We start from the raw sequence: 12,948 nt of genomic DNA on the forward strand, positions 1-12,948 counted from the left end.
AGGTCACGCACAATGGAGGGTCAAAACCAGCAGGCACAAGACATTGAAAAAACATTGAGAACTTGTTGAATGAGGTCCTGACGTTGAGCAAGTCAAATACAACGTTGAAACAACATGCTTTTTGACGACGTTTAATCAATGTCGGGTTCTGACGTTGATTTGATCATCGAATTTTGGTCATTTTCCAACCAATATTCTACAACACAAGTACAACGTACAGGTGTAAAACTACTTTTTTGTGCTCCCTAGTGGAGAAGGCCTATAAACGTATTTTTAAAAATTGGTTCTGATTAAAAATAAGTAAATAAATAATATATATTAAAAAAAAGTACATTAATTAATTAATTATATATAAAATGTATTTACTTATTTATTTATTTTTTAATATTTATTTTTTTATATATATATATATATATATTTAATATATATATATATATATATATATATATATATATATATATATATATATATATATATATATACATATAAATATATATATATTTATATATACATATATATATATATATACCTGTATATATACATACATATATATATATATATATATATATATATATATATATACATGTATATATTTATATATACATATATATATATATATATACATATATATATGTAAAGCGGAAGAAGATGGATGGATGGATATATACCTGTATATATACATACATATACATATATATATACATATATATATGTATATATATATATATATGTATATATATATATACATATATATATATATATATATACATATATATATATATATATATATATATATATATATATATATATATATATATATATATATATATATATATATATATATATACATGTATATATATGTATATATATATTATTTATTTATTTATTTATTAAAATTAGGAATGGATTTGGAAATCGAGTTGAGTATTGCATCGCGATTAGGATATGAATCAATTTTTTGAGGGGCGGCATGGCGTAGTGGGTAGAGCGCCCGTGTCAGAAACCTGAGGGTTGCAGGTTCGCTCCCCGCCTCTTACCATGCCGTTGTGTCCTTGGGCAGGACACTTCACCCTTGCCCCCGGTGCCGCTCACACCGGTGAATGAATGATAGGTGGTGGTCGGAGGGGCCGTAGGCGCAAATTGGCAGCCACGCTTCCGTCAGTCTACCCCAGGGCAGCTGTGGCTACGAAAGTAGCTTACCACCACCAGGTGTGAATGAATGATGGGTTTTTAACATGTAAAGCGACTTTGGGTACTTAGAAAAGCGCTATATAAATCCCAGGTATTATTATTATTATTATTTTGTGAAAGTAAAAACGTCTTTTAAAATTATTGTTTTTATTTTTTAAATTATTTTATTTAATTTTTTTTTTTTTTTAAATGAATCGATTTAAAATCGGGATGAATAAGAATTGCGTTTTGGATGTGAATTTATTTTTTGTGCTTTTAAAAACGTCTTTTTAAAAATGTATTCCGATTAATAAAAAAATATATATAATAATTTTTTTAATTTTTTTTTTTAAATTAAATTTTTGAAGAATATGAATTGATTTAGAATCTGGATAATTAAGAATCGTGATTCAGATGTGAATCAATTTGTTTGTGCTCCCCTAATGGAGACGGCCTAAAAACGTCTTTTAAAAAATTGTTTTTAATAAAAAATTTAAAATTTTTTTAAAAAAGAACTTACTTTTCTGAAATGGATTTTGAAAATCATGACTCAATTTAGAACCGCGATGAAAAAAGAATCACGTTTCGGATGTGAATGGATTTTTTTTTGTGTTCTCTTAATGGAGATGGCCTAAAAATGTCTTTTTAAAAATTGGTTCTTATTTAATTTTAAATCAATTTTTAAAATGAGGAATCGATTTGGAATCAGGTTGAATAAGAATCATGATCTAGATATGAATCGATTCTTTGTGAAACTTTTTTTTGGTTGCTTTGTTGGGTCTGCTCCTGTCTCTGGCCATGCTCCCCCCACCCCAGCAGACGATGGAGTGGAACATCGCAGAGGCCACCACAGTGTATACCTTTTTTTGTTTTACTTTTTGTGTAGAAGTGTCTGGTTGTATCAGCTCTGCTCTTTTAATGTCCTTTGTTGTTTCCCTCTTACACACATGTTGGCCCAGGCATAGACAGATTATTTTATTTTTTTCGGTTGGCCAGCAACTTGAGGGTTCCAGGTTCGATCCCCGCCTCCGCCATCCGAGCCACTGCCGTTGTGTCCTTGAGCAAGACACCTGCGCCCAGTGCCACCCACACTGTTCTCAATGGAACTGGGATCATGGCTTTCGCTATGTAAAGCACTTTGAGCCACTAGAGAAAAGCGCTATATGAGTCACATAAAAATGTCTTCAATGGAATGTTGCAGACCAAGAATGGTTCAATAGAAAGAAGGTGCGTGGATCAGAGAAAGATGTGACGTGGTCAGGACAAAACACCAACACAACAGGAAGTGCCACCAAAATAAGAGCGCAGGACAGGAAGCATAAGTCCCATCTCTGATGTCTTTTATCAGACTGAAGAGTTCAAAAAGCACATTTTTGTGGAACTAAGCTCGCTGGGATGATTCCTACTCTTACTGGTGGACAACAAATGTTTACTGCCGCCTCCTTCTTGTACCACCATGGCCTCCCCCCGCCCACTCACACACACACACACACAAACACACACACACACACACACACACACACACACACACACACTGATGCAAGTTCCCCTATCAGTCAGTCAGAGCAGTTCCTCCATCTAAGATGCACACTTGTTTGCGTAGCAGCGACTAGAGGCTTTTCCTCCACTCGCTCACGTCCTGGGTGTGCCACCCTCAAGTGGATGGCGAGGAGCGGGAGGGGGAGGGGTCACGCATGGAGCTGTGAGGACGCTCAGATGCCCGTGTGGACGCCCCGGGAGGAGGAGGAGGAGAAAGCACGGCCATGAACAGGACCAAAAGGTAAGGGACGACTGTGTGTGTGTGTGTGCGTGCGTGTGTGTGCGTGTGTGTGCGTGTGTGTGTGTGTGCATGTGTCACCTTTAAGGTCAGAGGTCACCAGCAGCGCCTTTAGTCCAAGAAATACAAAGTTGTTGCTGCACGTCACTGATTTGTCTTGTGGTGGAAACACACACATACACACACACACACACACACACACACACACACACACACACACACACACACACACACACACACACACACACACGCACACACACAGTCACAGGTCATTAATCAGACATGTGATAATATGAGCAGGTTCAACACTTGCTCACCTTCACAGTGGAAGTAATTATATTACATGTAACTAAAGTAGTGGATTACTTTTGAAGTCTCTGATGTCCCAATGACCAAGAAATGACATCTTCATACATGATTAGGAACTTATTTGTGTGCTCAAATCTGCTGATTCGTCTCAAAATCCTTCTATGTGATGGACTGACGTTTAATATTGAATATGATGAAATGTAACATTTTATATGATAAAAAATTATATTTAATATGATAAACTGTAATATTTAATATGATAAAATGTTATATTTAATATATAATGTAATATTCAATACGATACGATTTAATATGATAAAATGTAATATTTATTATGATAAACTAAACTGTAAGATTTAATATGATAAAATTTAATATTTATTATGATAAACTGTAAGATTTAATATGATAAAATGTACTATTCAATATGGTAACATGTAATAGTTTTAATATAATAAAATGTTATATTTAATATGATAAACTATAATATTTAATATGAAAAAATGTTATATTTAATATGATACTATTTAATATGATAAACTATAATATTTCATATAATAAAATGTAATATTTAATATTATGAAAATTTATATTTAATATGATCAACTGTAATATTTAATATGATAAAATGTCATATTTAATATGGTAAAATTGCAACATTTGGAGTTTTCATTTTCCTGCAAGGTTAAAGGTCAGGGAATATCACACTTTGCAGAATCAGCCTTTTGTGTGTGTGTGTGTGTATGTATATATATATATATATATATATATATATATATATATATATATATATATATATATATATATATATATATATATATATATATATATATATATATATATATATATATATATATACTGTATATGTATATATATATATATATATATATATATATATATATATATATATATATATATATGTATATATATATATATATATATATATATATATATATATATATATATATATATATATACTGTATATGTATATATATATATATATATATATATATGTATATATATATATATATATATATATATATATATATATATATATATATATATATATATATATATGTATATATATATATATATATATATATATATATATATATATATATATATATATATATATATATATATATATATATATACTGTATATATATATATATATATATATATATATATATATATATATATATATATATATATACGCACACATTTATATATATAATTTATAATATAAGTTGCAAATCCTTTTCGACTTAAATTCAATTGAATAGACTGCAAAGACAAGATATTTCATGTTCACACTGAGAAACAACTTTTTTTTTTTTTTGCAAATAATCATGAACTTACAATTTAATGGCAGCAACACATTGCAAAAAAGTTGTCACAGGGGCATGTTTACCACTGTGTTACATGGCCTTTCCTTTTAACAACACTCAGTAAAGGTTTGGGAACTGAGGAGACACATTTTTGAAGTGGAATTCTTTCCCATTCTTGCTTGATGTACAGCTTAAGTTGTTCAACAGTCTCCCTTCTCATATTTTAGCCTTCATATTGCGCCACACATTTTCAATGGGAGACAGGTCTGGACTACAGGCAGGCCAGTCTAGTACCCGCACTCTTTTACCACAAAGCCACGCTGTTGTAACACGTGGCTTGGCATTTTCTTGCTGTAATAAGCAGGGGCGTCCATGATACTGTTGCTCCAAAAGCTGTATGTACCTTTCAGCATTAAGGGCACCTTCACAGATGTGCAAGTTACCCATGTCTTGGACACTAATACACACATGTTGACTTTTACACTTTGCGCATAGAACAATCCAGATGCTTCTTTTCCTCTTTGGTCCGGAGGACACGACGTCCACAGTTTCCAAAAACAATTTGAAATGTGGACTCGTCAGACCACTGAACACTTTTCCACTTTGCATCAGTCCATCTTAGATGAGCTCAGGCCCAGCGAAGCGTTTCTGGGTGTTGTTGATAAATGGCTTTGGGCTTTGCATAGTAGAGTTTTAACTTGCACTTACAGATGTAGCGACCAACTGCAGTTACTGACAGTGGGTTTCTGAAGTGTTCCTGAGCCCATGTGGTGATATCCTTTACACACTGATGTCACTTTTTGATGCAGTACCGCCTGAGGGATCGAAGGTCACTGGCACTCAATGTCGGTTTTCGGCATTGCTGCTTACGTGCAGGGATTTCTCCAGATTCTCTGAACCTTTTGATGGTATCACAGAATCAGAATCATAAATACTTTAATACTCCCCAAGGGTAAATTAAGAGAGAAAAATAATTATTTAGTCTATGCCTGGGCCAAGGGAAAAAAACCTCATAGCCATAGCCCACATAAACATGTGTGTAAGAGGGAAACGTCAAAGGACATTAAAAGAGCAGAGCTGATGCAACCAGACACTTCCACACACAGCCACTAAAGTAAAACAACAACAATTTAAATAAACATATACACTGTGGTGGCCTCTGCGGTGTTCCACGCCATCCTCTGCTGGGGTGGGGGGGGGGGAGCATGGCCAGAGACAGGAGAAGACCCAACAAAGCAACCAAGAAAGCCGACTCCACTCTCGGCCGCCCACCAACTCTCGGTGTGTAGTCCGCATGGATGAGCCAGGATGCGTCCAAGGAGACCGAGGTGTCCGATACCTGCTCATTCATCCAAGACACTGTAAAGCTGCCGCTCAGCACCAGCTCCGCAGCCCGGATCTAAATTCCTTGCAATAGCTCGTTGGTTCTTAAACTGTTGGACAATTTGCTCAGGCATTTGTTGACAAAGTGGTGACCCTCGCCCCGTCCTTGTTGGTGAATGACTGAGCATTTTCACGGTTCAACCCTGTTCCCAATTAGCCTGTTCACCCGTGGGATGTTCCAAATAAGTCTTTGATGAGCATTCCTCAACTTTATCACTCTTTTTTGCCACTTGTGCCAGCTTTTTTTGAAACATGTTGCAGGCATCCATTTCCAAATGAGCTAATATTTGCAAAAAAGAACAAAGTTTCTCAGTGTGAACATGAAATATCTTGTCTTTGCAGTCTATTCAATTGAATATAAGTTGAAAAGGATTTGTTGTATTCTCTTTTTATTTAGCATTTACACAACTTGACAACTTCACTGCTTTTCTACATCATTAATCATTATCTCTCTTTCTACCATAGTTAATTGTTAATTTAATAGTGTCTTTTTCTAATAATGTGATCATTTAGTCATCAACATAATGTATTAATAGTAACAATATAATGATTTCATAATAATAATGCACATCATATTGAATTATTATATAATAGTATATTGAATAGTGTGATTATCAATAATAATTTATTATTGGTACTAATTGCTGTTATAAGTAGAGATGTCCGATAATATCGGTCTGCCGATATTATCGGCCGATAAATGCGTTAAAATGTAATATCGGAAATTATCGGTATCAGTTTTTTATTATCAGTATCGGTTGTTTTTTGTTTTTTTTGTTTTAAAATTAAATCCACATAAAAAACACAAGATACACTTACAATTAGTGCACCAACCCAAAAAAACTCCCTCCCCCATTCACACTCATTCACACAAAAGGGTTGTTTCTTTCTGTTATTAATATTCTGGTTCCTACATTATATATCAATATATATCAATACAGTCTGCAAGGGATACAGTCCGTAAGCACACATGATTGTGCGTGCTGCTGCTCCACTAATAATACTAACCTTTAACAGTTAATTTTACAAATTTTCATTAATTACTAGTTTCTATGTAACTGTTTTTATATTGTTTTACTTTCTTTTTTATTCAAGAAAATGTTTTTAATTTATTTATGCTATTTTATTTGATTCATTTTTTTAAAAAGTATCTTATCTTCACCATACCTGGTTGTCCAAATTAGGCATAATAATGTGTTAATTCCACGACTGTATATATCGGTTGATATCGGTATCGGTTGATATCGGTATCGGTAATTAAAGAGTTGGACAATATCGGCATATCGGATATCGGCAAAAAGCCATTATCGGACATCCCTAGTTATAAGAATACAATTCATTCAAATGGAAAGAATTGTTAACACTAATAATGTAATAATTTAGTAAATAAAAAATAATTGATCATAAAATACTATCATAATAATAGGATTACTTAATTTTATAACTATTAATTTAATAGTTGAATCAAAGTAAACATTTAGGAATAAACACATGTATTAATAACATAATGAATTGCTTATATAATAATGCAATTCACTCATATATAATTAACACAATTGCATGATTAATTAAAAAATCAATAATTCAGTAACTAATAATTCATTAATCATGTAATTCAAGATGCAATTAGTTTAATAATTATTAATATGATAGTATAGTTAATAATAACGTAATATTTTTGCAATTAAGACATTGTTTAATAATAAAATTATTAGAAAGAATAATAATGCAGTTAATTAATATCATAATCATCAATTTATAGTATAATTATTATGAAGTGATACATTAGTAATCAACAAATATTTAACATATGAATACTTGATAATGTAATAAAGCAATTAATTCATATAGCTATTGATATAACAGTATAATTAATCAACAATGTTATGACTTAAGAATCAACAAATAATGTATTAATATCATATTTATAATATAATTGTGAGTTATGAATGAATGATGAGTTTATTATTAATACAATAATGTCATATGAATAACATTGATCATATGATTGTTGATGAACTATTACTATAAAGAAGTAATCATTTCATGAGTCAACACAATTAAGAGGAAGTAGTGTAGTGTAAATATGAAATATGAAATATGTTGTGTCTGTGCCAGGCCAGAAGGTGTGTGATGAAAGGCTGAGAAGAGAGGGGGGGGGCACACAATCTCACCCTTCAACAGGACTTCAATTAATCAATTAAGGGAAGAAAGAGAGGAATTTGCATATCCTCTGGCCTGTGGAAGCGGGGGGAGGAGGGGGGGGGGAATTATGGGTCTGGCTGGGAACGTGGGGGGGGGGGGGGGGCACTGGTGGTGGGGAGAGGGGGGTCCAAAGGGGAAAGAAAAGGGGGAAGCAGCTTTGTGACTCCAATAGAGTCAAGACCAAGAAAGAGGAAAGACCACTTTTGTTGTGCACACACACACACACACACACACACACACACACACACACACACACACACACACACACACACACGCACGCACGCACACACACACACACACAATATCAACACAGACACACACAAACACAACACACACACAACATCAACACACACACGGACAACAAGTCTACATCATCAGACAGTGCGGGGTATGGGGGGGGGGGGGTAAGCAGGGGGGGGGGGTTACAAATGAAATGATTTTGTTGACACAGAGAAGAAAAAAATGCTTACAGTTGATCAACATACAACAGGAGAAAGATAATATAATATAATATAATAATAAAATATAATATCATTTAATGTAGTAATATAATATAATTATTGTACTTATTGAAATATTTACTATTTGTGACCAAATGATTTGACACAATCTTATCATCAATGTTTGAGAGGACGTGACTGGCTCTCTCACACTCAAACCCTGGGGGCAACCATCTCATTTCATGTGGCCCACCATCTCATTTAAGGTGGCCCACCATCTCATTTCATGTGGCCCACCATGTCATGTCATGTGGCTCACCATCTCATTTCATGTGGCTCACCATGTCATTTCATGTGGCTCACCATCTCATTTCATGTGGCCCACCATCTCATTTCATGTGGCCCACCATATCATTTCATGTGGCCCACCATCTCATTTCATGTGGCTCACCATGTCATTTCATGTGGCTCACCATCTCATTTCAAGTGGCCCACCATGTCCTTTCATGTGGCTCACCATGTCATTTCATGTGGCTCACCATCTCATTTCAAGTGGCCCACCATCTCATTTCAGGTGGCCCACCATCTCATTTCATGTGGCCCACCATATAATTCACCATTTAATTTCATGCGGCACACCGTGTCATTTCATTTGGCCCAACCACCAAATCATTTCACGTAGCCCACCACATCATTTTATCTGGTTTATTTTTGTGTGGCCCGCCACATCATTCCTACATGGTATTTTATATGTCCTGCCACCTCATTTAACGTCGCCCACCAAGTCATGTTATGTCGTCTGGTCCGCCACTTTATTTGATTTTGTCTGTCACATTACTTTATGTGGTCCACGACACCATTGAAGTGGCCTGCCACACCATTTTATGTTGCCTGACACATTATTTATTGTTGCCTGCCACACCATTTTATGTTGTCCGTCACGTTATTTAATGTGGCCCACCAAGTCATGTTATGTCGTCTATCACATAATTTTTTTGTCTGTCTATTTAATGTGGCCCGCCACTTCATATTATGCTGCCTGTCACATTATTTTATGTGGCTGCAACATCATATTATGTTGTCTGTCACATTATTTATGTGGCCCACCACATTATATTATGTTGTCTGTCACATTATTTTATGTGGCTGCCACATCATATTATGTTGTCTGCCACATTATTTAATGTGGCCTGCAACATCATATTATGTTGTCTGTCACATTATTTATGTGGCCCACCACATTATCATAAGGTTGTCTGTCACATTATTTTATGTGGCTGCCACATCATATTATGTTGTCTGTCACATTATTTAATGTGGCCTGCAACATCATATTATGTTGTCTGTCACATGATTTATTTTGGCCCGCCACATCATATTATGTTGTCTGTCACATCATTTTACGTGGCCCGCCACTTCATATTATGTTGTCTGTCACATTATTTAAAGTGGCCTGCCACACCATTTTATGTTGTCTGTCACATCATTTAAAGTGGCCTGCCACACCATTTTATGTTGTCTGTCACATCATTTAAAGTGGCCTGCCACGCCATTTTATGTTGTCCGTCACGTTATTTAATGTGGCCCACCAAGTCATGTTATGTCGTCTGTCACATTATTTTATTCGGCCCGCCACATCATATTATGTTGTCTGCCACATTATTTTATTCGGCCCGCCACATCATATTATGTTGTCTGTCACATTATTTAAGGTGGCCCACCATATCATATTATGTTCTCTTTCACATTATTTTATTCGGCCCGCCACGTCATATTATGTTGTCTGTCACATTATTTATCCCAGCCTGCCACATCATTTTATGTTGTCTGTCACATTATTTATGCGGCCCACCACATCATATTATGTTGTCTGTCACATTATTTAATGTGGCCCGCCACATCATATTATGTTGTCTGTCACATTATTTTAATGTGGCCCGCCAAGTCATGTTATGTTGTGTGTCACATTATTTAATGTGGCCTGCAACATCATATTATATTGTCTGTCACATTATTTATGCGGCCCTCCACATCATATTATGTTGTTTGTCACATTATTTTACGCGGCCCGCCACATCATACTATGTTGTCTGTCACATTATTTTATTTGGCTCGCCAAATCATGTTATGTTGTCTGTCACATTATTTTATCTCGCCCACCACATCATTTTATGTTGTCTTTCACGTTATTTATGCGGCCCGCCACATCATATTATGTTGTCTGTCACATTATTTTACGCAGCCCGCCACATCATATTGTGTTGCCTGTCACAGCCCGCCACATCATTTTTTTCTCGTCCGTCAAATTATTTTATGCGGCCCAACATATCCATTATGTGGCCCACCACATCAATGTATCTTGTCTGCCACTTCATTTGACATAAAGAATAATCCAAAACAGTAGTCCATACAAATAATGCAACAAGGCTATTAAACATGTATATATATATATATATATTTTCAAGCGGCCCTTTGATTGCAATTGCAATGTGGCCCTCAATAAAAAGGAGTTTGTATTTAGTTTCATAACAAATCATCGCTGACATTGACTTTTTTATGCATGTGTTTATTTGCTAGGGACATTGCGCAATACCTACAGCTAACATGACACACTTTTGACCCTCAACTTGAGTCTGCCATATAAAGTTCAAGTAGCAATGATTGTCACACACACACACACACACACACACACACACACACACACACACTCACACACACACACACACACACACACACACACACACACACACACACACACACACACACACACACGCACACACACACACACACATACACACACACACACACACACACACGTACGTGAGGTGTGGCCAAATTATTCTCTGCATTTCACCCATCACACTTTAACATATTTTGTTGTTTTCAAACCCTGTCAACCTTGCAAAAATCAGGTAAACGGTGAATCATTTTGCTGCATGCTTTGAATGGGAACAGATAGCGCCCTCTGGTGGACATATATACACATTATAAGTCATCTTTGAAACGTTGCATTTTAATGAGTACAATCCATCTCATGATCAATAGACATGTTGTTATTAGATTATCACACTCTATGTGGATTGCAATTTTGCATGTTTGATGTGCAAAACAAAGTTGGTGAGGATGGAAGGTGTGCCTTTTTGTGCGCCTTTTGACACTTTTTGAAGGGACGCAGACGATAAAAGTCAAGGTAGTGGTCAATAAACAGGCCTTTAACCATAACGATTGTTTCCATAACACTGGGAAGTTGTGATAGTTCAGTACTTGTGTAACTGTGCGTGAGACGCCTGTGTAAGCGGCCCTTCACACACACACACACACACACCCACACACACACACCCACACACACACACACACACACACACACACAGACAGGTTAAGAGAAGGGGATGTAGGTCTGGCCATTCAGGGAACTCGGCGTCACTTCTCTGAACTCGCACAGTTTCCTGGTAATGTCACAATATTGGCGACAGCGTGGTAGCATTGCACACACACACACACACAATGTTGCTACATTTTGTGCAGAACACCATTTTCGAACATGTCCGACACATGTAAGAGGACGTGTGGACACTAGATTAGGAACACGGGCACTATATCAACACGAAATAGCAGCTGTGTTTGCGTGACTGTGGCTACAAATGTAGCTTACCACCATTTTGGCGTGACTTCTTCCTTAACGTAAATGGCCGCCATAACCACAACACCAGGGGGAGCTCCACTAACCACGTTAAACCCAGATTCCGATCTAACAAAGGTCTTAACTCATTCTCCTTCTATGCCACATCAATATGGAATGCACTCCCAACAGGTGTTAAAGAAAGGGCATCTCTATCCTCCTTCAAAAGCGCACTAAAAGAACACCTCCAGGCAACTTCAACCCTTGACTAACACCCTCCCTTCCACATCCCACCTCCCCAGATTGTAAATAATCAAATGTACATACTTGTTCTTATGCTATCTGAACTCACTATGTTCTCTGCTGGCTGTACATATCCTACCAAGTCAGACCTACACTGTTTCAATGTCCATTTCTCTGATGATGCAATTGTTGATGACTGAAGTGCTGATATCAACCAAACCCTCCTCATCCCACCCCCCGGATTGTAAATAATGTAAATAACTCAATTTATATACTATGATGATTAAATTGTGTGATGACTGTATTATGATGATAGTATATATTTGTACCATGAATTGATTTACGTGGACCCCGACTTAAACAAGTTGAAAAACTTATTGGGGTGTTACCATTTAGTGGTCAATTGTACGGAATGTGTACTGTACTGTGCAATCTACTAATAAAAGTTTCAATCAATCAATCAAAAAGGAATGA

General features: G+C 35.6%; 1 protein-coding gene across 1 annotated transcript in view; it reads left to right on the forward strand.

Moving 5' to 3' along the window:
• Window positions 1-2,777: 2,777 nt before the first annotated feature.
• The window catches only part of rasgrp4 (RAS guanyl releasing protein 4), a 42,790-nt gene continuing 32,619 nt past the window's right edge, over window positions 2,778-12,948 (forward strand). The window contains exon 1 of the mRNA XM_062060912.1: window positions 2,778-2,950. Coding sequence (XP_061916896.1) covers window positions 2,934-2,950 — 17 coding nt within the window. The 5' untranslated portion in view covers window positions 2,778-2,933. The remainder of the gene's footprint in view (window positions 2,951-12,948) is intronic.

This window comes from Entelurus aequoreus, linkage group LG10 (assembly GCF_033978785.1).
Source record: "Entelurus aequoreus isolate RoL-2023_Sb linkage group LG10, RoL_Eaeq_v1.1, whole genome shotgun sequence".
Lineage (NCBI taxonomy): Eukaryota > Metazoa > Chordata > Actinopteri > Syngnathiformes > Syngnathidae > Entelurus > Entelurus aequoreus.